This window comes from Xiphophorus maculatus, chromosome 7 (genome assembly GCF_002775205.1).
Source record: "Xiphophorus maculatus strain JP 163 A chromosome 7, X_maculatus-5.0-male, whole genome shotgun sequence".
Lineage (NCBI taxonomy): Eukaryota > Metazoa > Chordata > Actinopteri > Cyprinodontiformes > Poeciliidae > Xiphophorus > Xiphophorus maculatus.
In genome coordinates, this window is record NC_036449.1 from 9,691,080 (window position 1) to 9,712,910 (window position 21,831).

Here is a 21,831-nt window from a genome sequence, read left to right on the forward strand (position 1 = left end):
CATCATTCGAAACACGGAATCAAAGTGAAGTGTCTTGTCAATGCGGTAATACGGCTGGGGTGTGCAAGCTGCAAAATGGGAGAGGAGACCTTCTTTTTTTTTTTTTTTTTTTGTCAAAAGCTGGTACTTAGATTTAAAGTCAGCCATGATCAAGGAATAAGTGAATCGGAATGAAAGTATAAAATAGTCATCTTTATTGCATGTATCATTTCTTATATCAGGAAATTGCACTTTTAAGTGTAGTTTCTTTATTTAATTTTTTTAAAGAGTATTTAAGTTGTACGTAACATACCAAATAATATTCAGGAACAGATCTCAACTCAATAAGAGAAAGAGGACAGATTATTGCTAACAGCTTTCGTCTTATCTTGTCTCCCTCCAGTCGCCATGTACAGAGAGCCATCGCTGCACGACGTCGGAGAGACGGTGCCCAAGGCGGCCGTGCCTCCCAGTAAAAGCACAAGCGAGCCAGTGGTGATGAACGGAGGCAAACCTGTCAGCAAGCCCGACAAACCAGCCACATAGCCACACCTGACCAGTGCCTGGTGGGAGTGCATGTGCGGGAGGGGAGGAATGTAACGGAGGCAAGGTCTTTTTGTTTTTCTCAAGCTAGTCTCCAAACCCTCTTTTTTTTTTCTCGCTCTCTTTTTTTTCCTGCGGATAACATCCAGCCGAGACTCCCTTCTCTTATTCTCTTGCTCCTCCTCCTACTTCCTTTCTCTGCCTATGTCAGCACAGACTGATTCTGCGATGGCTCGGTCTATCCAGCACAGGAGGGTAGAAGACCTCTGATCCTGTAATGCCTTTAGATCCCTTTGAAATTGCGAGAATTGAACTGAATGACACGCGGTTCACACTGACGCTTGATGCTGGCTTTGCCGGAAGAACCTCCTTCTCTATAATGCCCTGTCACAGCAGCGGCTGTGTACCTTCAGATCTATTTTCTATATCACAGTTCACCAGCTATGTTCTGGGATAGAGACTGTATAGACAGAGTAAATATTTGGACTGTTGTCCTATATTTTTTACAAGTATGTTCCCCTTTCCTTCTCTTTCTAATGCTGGTCAACATACAGTTAGTTTTTGTCAAAGGGAAACTAGGAAATCTTTTGCAAGAGGAGTTGTATGATTTTTTTTTTAAGAAACACAACGAACTTTAAAGCATACCAGTACACACCTGAAAGAGCCCAAATGAACCTTTTTTTTTGTTTGTTTTGTCTACGACATGCGTACACCTAGAAAAGCAGTCGAAGAAAGTTTGTGCAGCTTCTCCTCGGCTCATAAAAACACATTGGAGGCTGGCAGACGGCTCCCGCAATCATAGTTGATGAAGTGCTAATTACCGCCACTGCAATCAATGCGAGGAGCTCCCTGTACACGCACAAACACACCCCCTCACACAAAAACACAAATATTTCTAAACAGATGTGCGTGTGGGTGGGTAGGAGAGCGCTGTAAGGAATGGTGTATACATATCACTATCTGTGTCCCACCAGCGGTTCAGTCCGCCTCCTCTGGTGAACGAAGAAAAAGGGAAAGAAAAAAAAAAACCTGAAGTCTATTTTTCTTTAATCTTATTTCAGAGCGTGGGCTCTAGGAAATATCTCTAGGCCTTGTAGGCCTCAGTTCCTCACTCACCGACGTCTTTGGACATTGAAGCAAGGCTTTGTGGCTTCGACCCAGATGGTCTATAACTGCAGCAAATGGCAGCCGTGTTATGGTGGCATCTACGTAAAGCAAAGAAAACAACATGGCTGAAAACCAATAGGTCTTATTTATACGTGCTGCATCCCTATTTGGTTCAGCAATCTAAAGCATGGACACGGTCACTATTGTTCCCACTTTGCAGCAGTTACACTACAGATGGCTTTTAGTGCATCTGTGTGTCTGTATAAAACTTAGGGAAAAATGACTTCTAAAAATCATAACTTTTTAAATGACTAGATGATTTATTGTTATTATTATTATTAAGATTATTATACAAAGGATTTGTCTCCTAGCTCAGCATGCAAAGTCCAGTACTGATCATCTTGGCCTATCACGTGCCTGTTTGGACCTTGATTCCCGGCATGCAAAAACAAGGTCCCAGTCCCCACTGGGCCAAAGGTGCCTCACTCACTCGATAGATCCATGTGTAGGGCGCGTAGCATTATCCATTGAAAAACCGACACTCAGATGTATTCGTTCTGAAACAACCAAAGTCCTTTTTTTTTAATCCCAAGAAGAACTTAATCTTAAATACAAAAAAAAAGACGAAAAAAAAATTCTAATCTGACTCGCTCTCAGATTTAATCCATCAAAGCTCTCACTGTGACAGCATTTATTCGTTTGAAAGAACCAACTCCTCTTGACCCGCAGCGGTCTTGGCTGATGTCACTTTTTTGCGAGGGAAGTACGTATAACCTAAATTACTCATGTGCATGTGTTTTCTACCGGAAGCAAGGTATGGGGGCATCGCTCTTCACTCCGTATGAGCAGGGGGCGCGCCGAGAGGGGCGTGGACGGGCATGTTGCAGGCATCGGCACGCTCATGACTCATGTGAAGGTGATCCGCTGCACTTTGTTTTGGATTTTCGTCACGACTGTTAGTGGGTTTGTTCGACAGATTTCTTAAGTCTTGCGTTAATCATTTTTATTTTGTTAGATATGATTTGTAATAGGAAGTAGATTGTCGTTGCTGCTGTATGCTGCTAAAAGTGCAACCATATTACAAAAGTTGTCATGGTAAACATATTTGTTTTAGTTATACATGTTCAGTTTGTGGTTATTATTACTATAGTTCATCAAATGTCATTGAGACATACTTATGTATTTGTAAAAAAAAGAAGCAAACGACAAAAAAAGCAGTTCATGCGACAACGAAATCGGTGTGCTGACACACACCTCCAAACCCAGAGGCTGCAAATCGCTGAAGTTGTATGCAGGGCGGATGTTTTTGCAGTTATTGCAGCTCGTCATCCTCTACTTCTACAAACTCTACATGCTGGGCTGGTTACTTGCTCTGGCCACGCAGACCAGATAACTGGTTCTTTCAAGGCTGAAATTATTTTTGTAAAGGACTGGTGTGTAAATGTACATCTGTTAAAATCTCCGGTATTGTTTTTTTTGTTGTTGTTTGTTTCTCATCTCTCTTGTGTACGGATTGTGTGTGCTGCTACTTTCAGATCCCAACTGGTTTTGCTTCGTTTTCCTTGTAATCAAGTTGTTGGTTTTTTTTTAGGAATATTCTTGTAAAGTCAATTTACATTTGCAATCAGAAATATTCAACCCCTAAAAGAAACTGCACTGATGTGTGGTTGAAAGGTAATATAATAATAAATAAATATTTATTGGAACATTTTTGAGTTGTGTTGACAGTAGAAGTCATTAGCTGACATCAGCTGTTTTCAAATCAGGTACATAGCACAGTACTGGCCCATTTGTCCAAACAGCTTCATTTTGGTTTCATTAGTCCATAAAACTTTCCCAAGATTTTATCTAAATTCCAACCAGCATATTCTAAACTTTTAACTTTCCCTGTTAAGAGTGGAGAAAATCATGAAGTCCTTTGTCTAAGCAGTTCATGTCTTATAGCTTTTGCGCCAGCCTTTAACGCGTCACCCTGCGGGTGTCTTAAAGTGACACAGTTGCTTTTAGGATCCCTGAAGGAATGTTGGGCTTCCTACCACAGAAAGGCAGGTCTGCAGCTGTTCCATATGTTTTAAACATCTTTATTTTTATTTTTAGTGCTCCCAATGGTGTCTCACAAAATGTTTCTTTAAAAAAAAAAAAGAAGTTTTGTACCCGAGACCCCTCAGTTATGGTGAAACAATCCCCCTTCTCTGCTTTTAAGAAAGCTTCTTCGTTTCCTTTGCAATCATGTCCCAGGATTGCAACTTACCTTGCATACCTTCATGGGTGGTGTGAACGTATGCATTGCTGCCAAAGCTAATGGGGAATCACAATAAAGCTCTTAATTATGGTAAACAGGCTTGATGATGTTTCCACTTTATTAAGCAGTCTGAGCTTCTACGATCCAAACAGCACTTCTGCAGGAGCTGCACAATTGTGAGAGTTACCTTCAGAGCATCAAAAAAAAAAGTTTAATTCTCCTCTCTGACAAAACTCTATTCAAATTTCTAAAATCTTCATGGGGTTGACTAAATCTCACTGCAACTGTAACTTTTGCTTGATTTTGTAACCTTTGGTTTTGTATAACGTTCCATCTGTTGCATGGGGAGAGGACGGCATTGATGAACTGCATGTAGTAGGCTATGTCTATCCAGAACTGTTGGTATGTGCCGCAGATTTTACATAATATATGCAATGAGTTTGTCTACACTATACAGTTTGTGTTTGTTGTATACACATATACAACATGCTGAATAAAATATTTATATAAATGCCTACTGTAATGTCAGTAACTTAATACTTAATGCAATATAGTGTGCAGTATATTATTGCACTTGCCATTTTTGAGAGTACAAAGAAAACGGATAGGGTTGGCTAGTTTAAGCATGAAAAACAAAGGCCAAAGTAGAAATCAAATCTTTTCTTCGTGACCTCTTATTGGTCGTCTTTTCAAGTGCTGACTGAGCTCTTTTTTGTCGATGCAGCTCCCATCCCCTTCCACCATGTTTTGAAGTGACATGAGCCATCAAGCATGCCACGGCTGAAATATTTATGCCCTCCACTTTGTTTCCTCCACCTTAACCTTCTCACTGCGAGGATAGTGTAGATTTACATGATGGGCAGCTTGTTATGGGTTGATTACCTGGGATGGAGAGGAACGTACACTATTAAAATGATTTGTTTTCAATATATACATATATATACTATACCATTGCAAGTATGCTCATTGGAGTTATGTCATGTTATATCAAAATTTGTAACCATGTATGATTAAGGTCTTCGCATTGTTTTCCATGCAAAATGTGTCATGCGGCACATTTAATGTTTTATTATGAAAAAGAAATAAAAAACTTCAAAGAGTAATGAACAAGCTTTCAAGAAATCTTTCGGTTGAATTTAGAAATTGCAATTACCTACATTACATGTCTCACCAGTAGCTGTACTTTTAACGTACTTGCATACTAATGTAAAGAGCAAAAGTTAATTTGGTATTTTTTTTTTTTACAACAACAAACCTGAATGCATTTCATCAGGGTTTTGTGGGATATACAAACACAAAGTATGTGTGAGGGTTTTTTTTTCCACACAGACATGTGGAAAGAAAGGATAAATAGTTTCAGAAATATTTTACAATCAACATTTTTAAAATGTTGGGTGTGTTATATACAGAGGGAACAGCCTTCAAAGCAGTTGTCCTAGGTTTCATACCTGGCCTTGGGTCATTTGCTGCATGTCTTCCCCTTCTCTCTAAGTACAGTTAAATAAAAGCCACTTGAGCCCCCAAAAGTCTTTAAAAGAAGTGTTGCTTGCATTAACTCCATTTTATTCTAAAATAAAATCAAGTCACACCAAATGCAATACTAATAGACCATCTGCAGTATGTGTTTTGATCTCAATATAAATTCAGCTGATCATTCAAGGTCTTAGATGTTCGATAGAGAACATTAGAGGTTAAGCGGCATCCTGAAAAACTAGGGAACACAGGTTAGAGATAAAATAAATAAATAAATAAGTTAGAATCACAAATTTTCCTAAACAGTTTCTGGAGTTTGAACGTCTGACAGAGCAAATTTTCAATCCAGGATCCAAAAATGGAAATGGTATGGCACAACTTCAAACCTACCAAGACGTGGCCATCTGCTCAAACCAACAGGTCGGGCAACAGGAGCATCAATCAGAGGCAGGTAAAAGGCTCATGGAAACTCCGGAGAAGCTAGAGATCCATAGTTTAGCTGTGGGATTCTGTTGACAGCATAACTATTACACATGCACTCAAATTTGACTGTAAATGTCAGAGTAGCAAGAACGCTAATGTTAAGAGAAGATCATAAGAAACCCTGTTTACAGTTTGCCACAAGTGGAAAACGGAGCTCTAGAGCGTTATAAAGAATACCTTAAACTAAACTGTAACTGTAGCAAAATAAAGGTCTACAAATGCATGCTCGGCTTGCTCGCAGATTTTAATTTGGAAAAAAAAAACAATTCAGCACCATGTGTCATTTTCCTTCCACCATACAAATATTCACTACATTGCGTTGGCCAGTCGCATTATATTCCAACTGAAATGCATTGAAATGTCATGTGACAAACTGTGAAAAAGTTCAATGGGTGGCAGCTGAGTGCTGCCATCTCAAATAAGGAACCTCTCTCAAAGTATAAGACATGAAAAGCAGTTCTGAAAACATAAATGTTTACATTAGAATATGTTGGCTGTTTCTTTTAAAACAATAGACAGTTTTAATAAGCATACTTTGTAACCAGTACAATTGAAGACAGAGCAATATTAGTACATTATATTAGTGTTATGCAGATTTACATCAATGTTGAGTCTTCTCTCGATGTGCTGTCTGGTCCTGAATGCTGACGGTCCTCCTGGTGTATCGGGACATTTGGAAGCTCGAGTTTTTGACCCCAGCTTAATGTTCTCCTCAGTACTCGGCTCCTACCCAAATTTCGCAGGCATTTCCCGTCCACCCTTCCCAGCAATCACAGTTGCCGCAACTGCAAACACCGTTGCCTGCGAGAAGATATAAGGGAAAAAGCTACGAATTAAAAGAGACGAGCCACAACGTCCTTACAGTACTATAAATTGATGAACCTGCAACATATCAGGCAAATATGTTGCAGGTAACCAACATGACTTTTAATTGCAAAAACCAAAGATTAATAAAACTTTTTTCCTTTCCGAATTACCATCTTCAGTGCATAAAATTAACACGTGAGCATTCATAATATGTTGAATTTTCCACATCACTCACCGGTTACATGTGTAATGAGAATCCGCAGCTTTAGAGAATCCATGACATTTCTGGATGCTGTGTAATTTCTTATTAAACATGCCAAGGAAATCTCTTAATAATTACAATGACAAAATGACTCAATCCGATGGAAAGAAGCTGTAACGTTTCTACTTATTTGTTAATTTGTTAGAGGAAACTTCAGTCCCTGTGTTTAATTAACTTTTCATGTAAAACACCATTCCATTTAAATGATTGTCATGCTCAGGGTAATTTTAACATTCATATCTAAGTCAGTAATGAAAGGGAGAAACATTTAACAGATGCTGAAATCCATTTTCTTTATTTGCTTGCTGTTTTTGAAGTATTGTCTTTCATATTGCTCCTCTGATGTGCTTTCAGATGGCAATAAGACTGAAGTTTACATGATCGGTCTCCATGACGATGAGCTAAACTTGTCAGTCATTTTGATGCGCACCAAGAACGAATGCTTATGATAACATTGCCGATGCTAATATAGAGGGATATGTCCTTACAAATGCATGTTTCCACAACAACAGCTGTTACAACGTTGAGGAAATTAAAGAAAAGCTACAAAGTTTTTTTGGGTTTTTTTTTTTAAAGTAAAACTTCTAATGTAAGAGACTTTTGATATGACAAAATTATTAGAGCATGACTTTTTTTCAGTGAAATCACTGTCATGGTTTTGTCTCAATTTCATTCATATTCCTCCACCACCTCCACTTCTTCTCCCATGATGAAAAAATAGTGTTTGACTTAATCCTGTTTCTCTTGACATCTATAATCATCTGCTTCGTTTGGTTCGCATTGGAGATAAGATGATTATCCACATCATGACACAAAGCAGCCCAAAATGGTAATGCTAAAGAAAAAGCTAAATTTACCATAACATTTTACTCAAGCTTTCCAGTCAGTTTATGAATGTGTTTAATTTTTTTATGTTATTTTCTTAGATTATCCTAATATGATAATCTAATAACTATCATTAGATTATCAAATAGTCATAAAGTAAAAAGACTTTATGACTATTTACTGACAGTTATTGCTTCTCCTTTGTATTTGGCTGTAGCTCTCTGTGAAGGAAAGTGAGCCCTGCTGTGAGGTGTTTGTTGATGTCATCCCTCTTAGTACACTCTGTTACAGCTTCGGTACACTGTGTGTCATTACCTGTGCAGATGAGGCCATCATGTTTGTCACACTCTCGGTCGTCGCACTCGCAGTGCTCTCCTGACACCCACCATTCTTGGCGAGAGCAAATGCACTGGCCACAGTGACACGAACCTGCAATACGCACAAACACACATGTACTTTGATTACCATCACAGTTCGGGGTTTTGTGTGTTTGGTATTTTCTTTTATTCTTTTTTTTTCACCCACTTGGCACATTATTACCCCTCCACCCCCTCAATAAAAGCTGTTTTGTTTAATCCTCTGTTATTTTTTTTTCACCCTTTCTTTTTCAGAGAAGATTAATGGAGTTGGTTAGAGTGGACAGAGATATTCCCTGAGGAAACAGCTTCTAATACAGTTTTACCACCAGGATACCAATCCACCCACACGCTACACTTCCTCTCTCCTCCATCAGTTTACATTTCTTTTCTCTCTAGGGTAGCAACAGAATAATAACATTTTAAGAATTGGGAGAGAGAAACAAATCTGGCTATCAGCCTTCTTCTTTTTTTATATACCCAGGGGTTCAGCTTTTCTTTTTTTTTCATTCACCACAGTTTTTACTTGCATGTGAAGGGCCACAGAAGGCTGCAGGAGAAAAGGGAAGGCAGCTGTAGAGAGGAGAGGAAGATGAAGTAAAATAGCTAAGGCAGAGGCTGGTCAAGAAACGAAGATAGATCTGGCTTTTAAAAGAAGTGGAGCATGGAGAATAAAGACGCTCATCTTCATTTCCCAGCCCTGTTTAGAGCTGGCCTCTCTGTGGTCAACGTATTCCATTGGATTCACTGCTGCACAACAGAGGAGCTAGGCTTTTGTGTGGCGTCATTAGCTGCTTAATGACACAAAATAGAATACAGTGACAATTTGACGCACTTAATTCAAGTACATCTGGCAAAAATGGGGAGAAGCTGGATTAGCTGGTCTGAAGTAATGTTTTTAAGCTGAATAATTACGTTCGAGGTGTCAAAAAATGGAAAAGCGACCTGCGACGCCTTGCAACTGCATGAGCAGCCCTTTTGCATTTTGCCACCACAAATTCCAGTGTGTTTTAATAAGATGCGTGTGGCATACGAAACACAAAGCAGCACATAAAAGCAGCACAAATTTCACACAACTGTGAAGTCAGAAAGCGTGGCATAGTTGGACACGCATGTAAGTTTAAACCAGATTCAGATCAAAAATAATATCCATCTCTGTAAGGATTTGGTTGTTTCCGTGTGTTTATTTAGATTCATGTGTTCTGTGGAGTCTGTGTTGTCCTGTTTACCCCTTGATTAGTTACACCTGTTTCTTGTTTCCCCTGATTGTCTTCCTGTGTATTTAAATCCACCTGTGTTCCTCGTTCTTTGTCGGGTCCTTGTCAAGCTGCCAAGTCTAGTCTGCTGTCTGTTATTCATTCGTACCAGTTGCTACCAGCTGTGAACATTAGCCTTCCGCTCATCTGTGCTGCCTGGATTTTGGGATTTTGGACTTTGTACTTCTGGAATAACATTAAATCATCATTTTGCTTCATTCCAACCTGGGTCCACAGCGTCATCCTCACCACCTCTTCACCGCAAATCATGACAATCTCTTTGAACATTCGACGCCGCACAGACTGTCCAATCATTTATTCATAGAAACAGCAATGCAAAACTGCAAACCTACCAAAGTATGATAGTCAAGCTACACAGACAGTGCGTTCAAGGAAGCCATTAATTAGCGGAGCAGTTCAAAGACATATTGTAACTCTGGATGTTTTTAGATTGTCACAAAACAACACACACAGAGGGGAACATGCTCTTTTGAGATGAGAAACTGAATTTTTTGACCAAAATGTGCAACACTATGCCTGACAGAAAACTAAAACTGCACATCAACCTTAACACAGCATCACCAGTGTCGAAATATGGTGGTGGCAGCATCATGCTGAAGAGGTGCTGCAGAAAACTTGAGACTGGAACAGAGGTTCTCGCCTTGCAGCCGCTTCGCAAATAAGCAAAACTTTGACATAAACTTTGATCCATTGTACAAAATTAGCGGAAAATACATAGATTTTTGTGGCTATGACGTGACAAAATGTGAAAAAGTTCACAAGTTATGAATACTTTCGAAAGGCTCTGTAAATATAGTCTTTCAACCCATCTATAAAATAACTTTTAACATAAAAACGATCTGGCTTTTCTAAATTGCTTTATATCAAATATTATATCATTCAACAAATATAAACCAAAAACATAAAGTTTGTGAGAATTAATTTCACTCCAGAATGCATTGACATGGACAAAAATGTAAGCTCAAGAATTTATAGTTTCACTTTCTTTTAACCATAATCGTAACAGCTGATTTTTTTTTTTTAGACACAAAAGTAATTGTGTCTAAAATTAAACATGAACATTTAGACATTCGTGTTTAAATATTTGCACTACACATTTGGTTTAGTTTATTTGAGTGTTTTCTACACATGGTGCTTTCAAGTAACAAGATTGTCAACTGTGTCAAAAGAAAAAAAAGACTTTCCTTTAGAGTACACACCTGATCTAAGATCAGCAGTGTTTCTTGTAAAACAACGCTATTGGATTAATTATTTGGTATTAATAACCTGGAATCTGTAGTTAATTTTCTGTTGCACAGTATGAGATCAGCAGTCACAGTGAACAGGAGACGGATTCCAGCCGGGTTCTGGATTTAGACAATTCAACTAAGCTGTAATTTTGAAATACATGCTGAAGCTCACAAAAACCCCGACAGTTTTTAATTAACTGTGTCTCCTAAATCTTGCTTAGAGTTAAAGAAAAAAAAAGGCAGGCATTAACACATAGTAGGCAAATTGTATACGTTGTTTTATTGTTAAGGTTCTCTACACTATCCTGCAAATTACCCTTTGGGGAGAAATAAAGTGTTTGTAAGTTGAACGAGAGACTATGGGCATACATAATGGAACCCATTAAGGGGGAAAAATCAATATCACCACCCAATCTCAAAAACAGTCTAGTAAATACTGTGCAATCTGCACAAAAGTTACACAGCAAATTCTTATTAAAAAAAGAGAAAACTTCTACTATAACTAGTGAAGACTTTCAAATCCTCACAAAGTCAATTTGTGCATTACTTTTAGACTTCATATAGCTCACTGCGCTGCAGGCTGAATGCTGGTGCAGAAGGTAGCACCATTGCTTTGCAGCAAGAATGACACGGGTTAGCCTGGGGTCCTTCTGTGTGTGCATGTTAAACTCCTCTCTAACAGGAGTACGTGTGTTGCCCTGTGATGGACTGGCAACCTGTCCAGGGAGTACCCCACTGGGCACCACCACCCCTTTGACGATTGCATTATTTATTTCCACTTGAAAATTGCAGTGATCATTGACACATTCACCCTTGTTCATGAGTGACATTCTTCAACAATATATGGCTGAATCCCTTCTTTTGACATTTAATAATACAATGTTGCTTGCAGACAAATGTTAGCTTAAAGGGCTGAAAAAGAGTGAAAAATTTAATTTCTGTTCACCTTTTCCACTGCAAATGACTCCATCGTCTGTCTCGCAGAGTTCCTTGCTCTGGGCATCACTCATGTCGCAAGACCTGGGAAACTGGCACAGATTCCCGAACCAGCCTTCCTCACAGATGCACCGTCCACATGAACAGTAACCGTGACCTGGCAGTGAAATGCAGAAGCGCCTTCGTTAAAAGGAGTCAGGATATGGTGAGGGACCATGAGATAAAAACAACCAGAAATGTAAAAAAAAGAAGAAGAAGAAGAAATGTCTGCACAGGTAGTCGAAGACAAATGAAATACCTCTGGAAAGGGGGAAAAAAAAGCTTTAAAGCTGATAAATACAAAGAGTTGACAGCACTAACATTGAACCCTGACACTAATAGGCAGTGCAGGGAGGAAGAGCTGCAGGGAGATGAGAGAGACGGAGAAAGCTTATTGTATTTCCCCAAGGGACATGAGAGGAACTGTCATCGCTGGTCTTGTGCTGTCCTTAATAAATCTAATGCTTCAGACAGATGAAAACCAAAGAATAGAAATAGCGGGCAAAAACCATCCAGCATATGACACTTTGGAAGGCAAGAAGGTTCATTAGGTTGAAAGGGGCTGTTGTTTACTGCTTTGCTGTAATTGCTTTTAGCATCGTTTGACAAGAGCCATAAAAATATATGTCAAAGCCAACTCTCGAATGGCTCACTTGAACTAATATCTTGAAGATGCAGTCACTGTTTGAATATTTGGATTACAAAACAGCAAAGCTGACATTTATCGTTTTATCATTGTGTAAATTAGTACTGTGTCAACACGTTGTCTGGACGGCTTGATCCTTGAATAGCTCTGATTTGTAATGGGCTGGTCAGAAATCAAAAATCTTCCTTTTTTGTCCCGAATCAGTGAATGCATCATATGTATCACCTATACACTAACAGGTTTCACTAATGACAAAGCACCTTGGGGTGAAAGTTGTTACTTTAGGACGAAGACTCGGTTTTCTTTTCTCAATATGATTGACGTGTCTAAAAATAAAATAATGGGAAGCACAAAAGGTGTTAGGAACTTTTAGAAATGAAATTCTATCTCCAACCGAGGCATGCTGGCTGTCCCTCCAGGCTGCTACGTCTAAAAGGGGACTGAGTCTTCAGCAAATAGCAGGGAGTTTAGTGTTTTACAGTGAAGTTTATCCCTTTTATCCTTTTGAAAAGTTCAAGTTGACTCATCGTAGACGTCATGGACATTTTAGAAAACTCCCTGTTAAGGTAAATGTTTATTATGTGGCATAATTTTACCCAAATGTAAAATGGGTGAGATTATAATTTCTTTTCTGCGGAGCTGTGTAACACTGACAGCTCTTTCTCACAAAGTGCTGTGATGTCTTATCTGGCATAACATAAATAATTCATAGCAGGTCATAACAGACAGACTGTTTCATAGCCTATTATGACAAAACATGCCTAAATCACTTAACAATATACCTTTGCAGTTCTTTGTTTTTTGTAATTTACAAAGTCATTGTTTCATCTTGCTATACATATTTTATTAAACGTCATATTTACCTGCAAGGAAAAAACTACATTTCATTATTCATATGAGAAATCAGAAAACTGGTGTCAGAGCTTTATCAAACTGTTGGTCAGAAAACTGCTGAAAAAAATGCTCATTCATACCTAAACACCTGACCAAGTTTAGTATTTTATGAGTATTTTTGAATACTCTGTACGCTCTGCCTTCTCAAACCCACAGTCAGCCTTGGGAGATGGGGCTCTAACTGAGCCAGGTTCTGCTGGAGATTCATCCTGTTAAAGGTCAGGGGTCTTTTTCCCGCTGTCTCAATATTCATACTCAGTATGAGAGACTGCTCAACACAAATGCGAGTACCTGTCCACCACACGCTCCTTCTCCTGCTGTCTTCATACCCTACCCACAACGTTCCTTAAGAAAGTTATGCCTGTCGTTGCGTCTTATCTGATTCAAAACATAAACTCATCGCTCTCATCGGGTGTTTTCTCCCCACGCTTAATAAACAGCAATCAAACCACTGATAAAAAAGGACAATCTGGACATGTCTCTATGGCAGAATTACAATTCAATTGCTAACTTTCCACACCAAAATTATCAAAAAAGGTGTGCTTCCCCAGGAAAATAGCCTGTTAATGACAGCCAACCACTGACATGTTTCATTGTAGTTTCTGTTACCACAGAAACCGGTGGTGCCCTCGTCAAAGTATCCAGTGACATCCACATAAATACAGACTGTGGAAGAACCACAATGTTGGTAGTGTTGGATCTCAGTGCAGAATTTGACAGGAACAACAGAAACTTCTTTGTGTCAATAGGTAACTTATGATCGGAGCGGGCGGAAGTCACATGTGTGGTACCTTTAAATCATTGCCGACAACTCGCCTGTTTAGCGTTGCCTTGATTAATAACTGGAACATTGATCAATATGCTTGATGAATATTGGAAGATGATTATTCTTGATGATGGCATCCGACTAAATTGTGTTGCTGGTTTTGTGTTTTTATCATGTCAAGCACTTCACCTTGTTTATGAATTTTGCAATACGAATAAACTTCACTTGACTCTGTTCACTTTCTGAGTCAACAAAAAAGTTTGCCAGATGTTCCAGCAGGATAACAGAAAGTCCTTCTCCGTTGCTTCTCCCTATTTCTCCCAAACCTGGGCTGCTACAACAAAGAAAACACAGTTATCTCTCCACCTGGTACCAGTGTGCTGTTTCCTAAGCACCATTGTGCATGGATAATCATTTTTGTGTGCTGCAAATTATAATATTATGATAATATTAATCTTTTTTTATTATGATAAAAAAAATCAACAAATAAACAGATTTGTCATGAAATATAACAGAAGTGTAATGAAGACTTATGATGTGTTGTCAGCCAAAAACAGATAAATAATGCCACTCATCACCACAGATTTAGGCTGGCGATGTTTGTTTATGCAACACATAACTGGGAACACTCAGTGCATGATTATGAAGTACCGCAGCACTCGGATGGTGTTCGAAATGCAAAAAAACACCTGTTTACAACTTCCCTCTACTTACTCTTATACACTGTGAACACAGCACAGTTGGAAAACAAATAAATATTTCAAACGCAGCAATAATGTGATTACTAATTATAAGTGAGTCAAGCAAAATTATAGTGTTTTCCTTTGTGTGCCAGCTGCATTCACTCAGTTATAGGCGTACTTTTCTGTCAATAAGTTGTCTTGAGAGTTTTCACATGAATAAAAAACAATATATAACAATATATCCAGGGACATTGCTAGCCATTTGGGTGCCCTAAATGCAAATGTTTTGTAGAACTTAATAACTTAATACATCTATTGTTACCAAGTGCTAGAGTGATGATGGTGATAAAGAATGACTGAATCGGTCTGAAAACTCAGTTTTCTCAGAAACTCATTAGAGTTTGGTTGAATGGAAACAGAATGGAAACTCGCTGTACCAAATTATGCTCTCTTTTCTATTTTCCACTATACTTGCCTTTTGAGTTTTGGTCTTGCAAATGATCTGAAATGTTATGAGATGTTTTTCGTTTTTTTTTTCTTTCGTCATAAGTTTTAACTGGTGTGTATTAACATTACAGACTGAAACCAAATACTTGAAAATATTCCTAACAATCTTTGCTTGTGTTATTGGAACAAAGTACGTGACATAGATTTTCATATTCCTTGCAATCACTGGGTAGAAGCTTTTCGTGGCTGATTCTGTTTTTAACTTAGTAGATGGTTGGTTAGGTCTTAATAAGACTTTAATTTATTTTCAATCATTTTACAAGGTTTGTGAACAAGCAGAACCCAAAACAAGTTAATAAGGTAACTGAGAATCTCTGTGAATTGTAACTGTGTATAAAAGAGCGAGATTATAAATGAAACTAAGCCTCCGCCTTAGACGAAATGGAGTGTCAGCCGTGGCAGACCATGCATGACCGCCTCAATCAGTCAGTTTGGGACGGCAGGTAATTGCTTTGAAGGTTCGACAAGCAAGCTCCGTTCAATTAGCGTGCACCTGTCTTTCTCAGAATGAGTGCTCTGGCCCTTACGGACAGGCAGTGAAAGGGAGGTAAATGTGAAACTGGTGCAGCAAAAGTATGACCAGTAGACAAATAGTAAAAGCAAGGGGGAAAGCCAAGGTTTCTTTCTTTGTAAATAACACTGCAACATTTCAAAAGTGTGGTATTGTTCTATACAAGCTTATTTTCTTTCAGTATATAAATAAAAGAGAGAGATGCGAGCTATTTGAGAATAATTTTGTATGTTTGAAAGTTAAAAGGCAAGTTCAATAGTTCTGAATGTAAGGTGCATATAATTTTGGCCTCTGTGCACTGCAAGGACCCAGCCCGGGCCGGTCCGCTCACTGTTGGCCCAGCCCTATTATACTCCGGCGCTGGTTGTGTTTGCATTGAGCAGAGTGCAGCTTCAAAAGTGTGCAGAGATCGTCTTATTAAAAACAAATTCCTGCTGAAGCTGCTGAGGCAATCTCCTCAGAGACAAGGGGGTTGCACTTTTTCATTCCTCATTGTCCCATACGTCTCCATTTGTACCCACTTGTTAGCGAGGAAGCTGAGGGAAAAAACAAAACCCCTCAGCATTACCTTTAACTAAATCAATTGGAAAAAATTCTCATGCGAGTATCATCTCTCAGTTGAACTACCACTCAGTGCAGCTGAGGCACTGTGGCTTGCAGGAATTCCTTGCGCTCCTCCTCCCGATGAAGAAACCCCTCATTCTTAGAGTATCATGCAAAAGGTTGATACTCTTCGTACATTCCAATAACAAATTTCAATGTATTTTAAAGGAATTATATGTGATCAACACAAACTGGAGCATCATTTTTCATGGCAGAAATAGAATACATTTTTGCCATGGTTTTTAAAACTTTTCACAAATATAAATCAGAAGAGTAGTCATTGAGTCAATAATTTGTACAACCACCTTTTACCTACAATTGCAGACAGTCTTTAGGAGTAATGTCTCTAAAATCTTTGCACATTTAGACAGAAATTGTTGCCCATTTATCTTTGCAAAGTAGCTCAGCCTCATTCCAATTAGATAAAGAGCACCAGAGAGAATCATATTTCAAGTCTTCCCACAAATTCTCAATTGGATTTAAGTCTGGACAATAACTGGGCCATTCCAACAAATTAATTTGCTTTGATCTAAACTATTCCTCTGTTCCTTCTCCTGAATGTTTAGGTTTGTTGTCTTGTTGAAAGGTGAACCACTGCTGCAAGATGGGGCTTTAATATAAGAAAACAATGTCAATAAGTTTAATAGGTTTGGATATTTTTACAGCACACTACATCGATGCATATGGACAGATGTATGTTTTCATTGGCCTAACTGAGCTGTCTAAATGTTAAATGTCGTGCGAAATACATTTTATATTCTATTTTTACTGAGAATTTTGTTTTGTTCTTGTTTGCAACTGAAAACGATGTGCTGATTACTGTCACGTACTTGAGCTACATCAATTTGGTTTTTTAATTTGAATTTGAAATCAGTGTTCTTCAGCTCAGTGAACAGACCTTTTATTGTTGCAGGCTTGGGCCACTGATAATTAAATTATAGTTCCACTGTAAGCAAGAGAATATTCATAAATGTCACATTAGTCACTTTTGCCGCTTCAGACTGAATTTGTTGACACAAGTAGTACTTGAATGAGACACAAAACATTAACATGTTTTGCTTTTTTTACTGGGATCTTTACTCTCACTGACAAACAATTCTGAGCTAAAACACAATCTTGTATCCTGCATAATGCCATGTTTGGTCCATTTCCTGTATAAAATCAAGTCACATAGTTGCTTGTGTGTGCGTTTGTGTTTGTGCTCTCACCTCCACAGACCTCTCCCTTCATGTCCTCACACTGACGGTCATCACACTCGCAGTTTTTCCCATGAATGCGACTCTCCTCAGGTGGATGGCAAATACACTGTCCACAAACACACTGCCCTAGAAAAACACAAGTTTGTTTTTAATAGATCTGAAAAAATTTTTTGTTGTTCACATACAACAAAGTCATCGGTTCCATTTTTTTAAAATGTGGTTTTAAATTTGCTTTTGGTAGTTACAGTACATTAACAACTCTGATTTTTTGACTAGTGAGAATTAAAGCCAAGACTTAACAACCAGGACTCTTCGTTCAAATCCGTTGGTGTCACAGTGGAAACATTGACTGTTGGAATCAAAACTACGAAACCTACGGTACAGTTTGAAACATAACTTTGCTTTCCCTGGCCTCAGCTTCTCTTTTACTAACTGTGAGTAACAAGACAAAGCCTGGACTCAAAGGTTACAGTAGTGTTAAAAAAAATTGTCTTTATCAATTGCAGGGTTTTAACATAAAAGGTTCTGATCAACTGGGGTGAATTTTGAAGCAGCATACCGGATGACCAGAAGGGGTGTAGCTTCTGTGGTAGAGGCAAAAACCAGGCTGTGAGAAGAAATCCAAGATTGTGGAGAAGGAGTTTTAGTTGACCTCAAGGAAGTCTGTTAAATTGCTTGATATGTCATAGAGAGGTGACAGAGATGTGCCCAGAGATGTTGAAAGCTCTGGACATTGTGGGGCTGTCCTGGTTAGCACGCCTTCTCAGTGTCACATGGAGAACCGGGACATTAGTAGAGTGATAGGCTTGAGCGAAGGTCTTAATTTTGTAATAGGGGTACCAGAGGGTTTATTCTGGCTATTGAGGAATTCCACTTCTCAGCCTCCCTGGAAAAGTTCACCCCAGATTGTTAGTAGGGAGGCAAAGACAAATTACTGAGTCAGTGATTAAGGTGGATTCAGTGTGATTTTCTTCCTGGCTGTGAAGCAGAGGACTAGATTGCTACCCTCTCATGAATGCTGAGTGGGTTATGCGAGTCTGGTTGTCCACCCTACCTGCGTTTTGTGGATCTATGGAAAGTTAACGATTGTTTATCCTGAGGAACTATTGTTGGGGTTTGCTGTGGGAGTACAAGATGCTGGGGATGCTTTTCAGGGCTATTCTTTTCCTTGTATGAGCAAAGCAAGAATTGTGCCCACATTCTTGTCACTACGTTCAGCTTGTTTCAAGTGCACATTAGGATCCACCAGGGCTGCCCCCATTTTCCTAATCCTCTTTGTGGTCCAAAAAGGAGACACAATCAGAATGAGCAGCTGCAGAGGAGAAAGTTCACGGTTTTGGAACCTCAGAGTCTCATCTTTGCGTTTTGCAGATGATGTGGTTCTATTAGCATCTTCAGGAAATGAACTCCAGTGGGGAACAGAGTGGTACACAGGCAAGTGTGAAGTGGCCAGGATGAGAAGCAGATCTTGTAAAAGCTCAATTATCCTAAAAAAGTTCATATGCAGACAGATACTCATGAAGCCTGTCATTTTTCTGTGTTCATGTCACGTGTACTTTGGTCTGTCATTATGGAGCTTGGGAATATGAAAGGCAGTCTTGAAGTCCATTCAATAATAAAGTTTTTCCCATTTTCTTGTTAATCTCACCTTTAGCACAGCACACATTACCAAAATAAACACACTGAAAACATGGGGACAGCAGCGCTTGACGTTTCAAAAATAGGAATAAAAATTAACTTTCAACAGTGTTAGTAATTAACTCATATTTGACAAATCATCTTATAGAAGAGTTAATGTCTAAAGACTAACATTTGTAGTTAGTACATTTTAAAGTGCATTAACGCCAAATAGAGTCTGTATCCATGCAGACATACAGTATTTATAGTGGAGGGGTCGGGAACGTATGGCTCGCGAGCCAGATGTGGCTCTTTTGATGATTGCACCTGGCTCGCAGATAAAACATAAAATATTTAATTTGGATGGATTAAAACAAGTTTTTATCCATCCATCGATTTTCCACCGCTCATGTCTTGTTCAGGCTTGCTATTGACTGCAGGAGCAGTCCATTATTTTAATTGGATGATAATAGCCTACGTTGGCTGTTGCTGGGTGAACAAGTAAATGCCCCCTTTTGAATCAGTCTGTTCGGGCATTAGCTCAAAGCTAACCCTTCGACGAAGAAGATGGCGAAAAGAAAAAAAGACGAAGAGTATTGTACATTTCAGGCCGAATGGACCGAAGAATTTGCCTTTGTGGAGAGAGCAGGTTCTGCGGTGTGTCTAATTTGCAATGACAAAATTGCGTCGATGAAACGGTCGAATGTAAAGCGGCACTTGGACACACGCCATGCTACCTTTGCGTCAAAATACCCGGCGGGAGACAGTAGAAAGAAAGCGTGCCAAGAGCTACTTAGCAGCACCATGTTTGGATCTAGGTATGCATGTGAGCAGTCATTCTCACATCTTAACAACATCAACTCCAACCTATGGTCACATTTAACGGATGAAAATCTCAACGCTTGCATGAAGCTTAACCTTACCAAGTACCAACCAGACTACAAAGCCATCAGCAAATCCATGCAGTACCAGAAGTTGCATTAATGGTGAGTATTATAACAACATTATTTAAAAGAATAAATTCGGGCGTGGCGTGGTGGAGTTAACGCGACCTGTATTTGGAGGCCTTGAGTCCTCGACGTGGCCGTCTCGGGTTCGACTCCCGGACCCGACGATATTTGCCGCATGTCTTCCCCCCTCTCCTTCCCCGTTTTCTGTCAGCCTACCGTCATATAAGGGACACTAGAGCCCACAAAAAAACCCCTGGAGGAGTAAAAGAATAAATTCAGAGGCTTATTATACTCACATTTAGTTGAATTCAGTCTTTAAATATATTATATGGCTCTCACTGAAATAAATCTCCAAATATTTTGCTTTCATGACTCTCTGAGTCAAAAAGGTTCCCGACCCCTGTTATAGTGTTAAAACCAAATTGACAGTGTTCATTTACCATGCAGATTTTTCTATGTATCAGAGTTTTAATTATTAACTTTTGTATACCAGTTATCCTCGTCCCCCTTTATATCTTATATCATTTATGTCTTCCAAATGTTAAAATTAACCAGGGGATTGGCAGCTGAATTTACAGACAGAGTAAATGGAGGCAACTATTGATTTTAAATGAGGCTGTCAAAAGCTACAAAACCTTTTATGGAAATGCCACACTAATAAAGACATTTAAGGGCTATATGCCTACTCATACCCGGTCCTCAAGAAGTTCCTATTCCACTTCAATCAGTGGGCTGTCGGTGAAGAAGGCCACTGGAAAGGTTACTGATTGAACTTGCTATTGCCTAATGATGACGATTGTTTGAAAAACATAGTCTCTTCTGAACTACCATTGGAATTCTGTGCAATGTATATCAGCAGGAACGTCAGACTGATATCAAAAACTTGAATGGTACGGCACAGATGGTGTCAGAAGTTACAAGAAAAAAGTTTGAAGAATTTCCAATTAAATATGATCTGAATCTCATATAAGTCCTGCTTTATTAAGCACAGTAATAACTGGTGAAAAACAATTGCACCAATCTAAAATGGGACCTGTCCATCTGCCAACACACCAAGAAAAATAAGAACACCTTCTTGACCTTCCAGTTTGCAAGGGTCATTCAAGAGACTGTTATTTGTCTTCATTTAACAGAGTTAGTCATTTTTTTACATGTACAGTACAAACGTATTTCTGTTTGTTGCTTGTAGCGTACATTCTTGGCTCTAAACAACAGAAACACACCCAGGATGTGTATTTGCCTGAGTTTGTCTTCTGATGACTCACTGAGTTAAATTAGTGGCAATAAATAGTGCAGAAGGGAAATTTAAAAGACATCTAATTGACTAACAACAGCATCTAGTGTGTTTAGTGTGTTTCCCCTGTCACATTACTGACACTTTTTATGACCATGCATTTTTAAACATGAAACACACACACACACAGGCACACGCCATGCTTATGGCGGTCCCTCTTCCTGCTACAAATACCACATGGTGCCATCTGCTCTGAGAACTCAGTTACCCTAGTAACCATTGATGTCATAGCATCATAGCACCCTCGTCTTATCAATTATCTCCGCAGTCACCAAACCTCTAACATCAGTACGTGTGCTTGTGTTTGTTTACTTTGTCATGCTGCCTTCAAAGACTGTGGCGGACTTAGATTTAAGACAAATTGTGTAACACTGGGCTGAAATATATATATATATATATATATATATATATATATATATATATATATATATATATATATATATATATATATATAAACAAAAAAGTAGTGTTGAAAGTTAATCTCTGGAATGTTAATGATTGTTCAAAATGGTAACTGAAGTTAGAGAGGAAGCCTACCTAGTTGTCCAAGAGAGTTATTAACTAGTAGAACTGTTGACCACCCTGGAAGGTGGAGTTGGATTT

At 38.9% G+C, this 21,831-nt stretch overlaps 2 protein-coding genes across 4 annotated transcripts in view; one reads left to right on the forward strand and one right to left on the reverse strand.

Annotated features, from left to right (window-relative positions):
* The window catches only part of fgf14 (fibroblast growth factor 14), a 115,001-nt gene extending 110,014 nt beyond the window's left edge, over positions 1-4,987 (forward strand). The window contains exon 5 of one of the 2 annotated variants that reach the window (XM_023337423.1): positions 383-4,987. In XM_023337423.1, coding sequence (XP_023193191.1) covers positions 383-525 — 143 coding nt within the window. In that variant the 3' untranslated portion in view covers positions 526-4,987. The remainder of the gene's footprint in view (positions 1-382) is intronic. The other variant, XM_005810808.2, reaches the window with a different exon arrangement.
* A 1,341-nt stretch (positions 4,988-6,328) lies between these two features.
* Positions 6,329-21,831, reverse strand: part of itgbl1 (integrin subunit beta like 1) — a 46,478-nt gene continuing 30,975 nt past the window's right edge. For both annotated transcript variants that reach the window (XM_005810815.3, XM_023337422.1), the window contains 4 exons: positions 17,377-17,493; positions 11,530-11,676; positions 8,037-8,150; positions 6,329-6,628 (listed from right to left, as the gene is read on the reverse strand). In XM_005810815.3, coding sequence (XP_005810872.1) covers positions 6,540-6,628; positions 8,037-8,150; positions 11,530-11,676; positions 17,377-17,493 — 467 coding nt within the window. In that variant the 3' untranslated portion in view covers positions 6,329-6,539. The remainder of the gene's footprint in view (positions 6,629-8,036; positions 8,151-11,529; positions 11,677-17,376; positions 17,494-21,831) is intronic.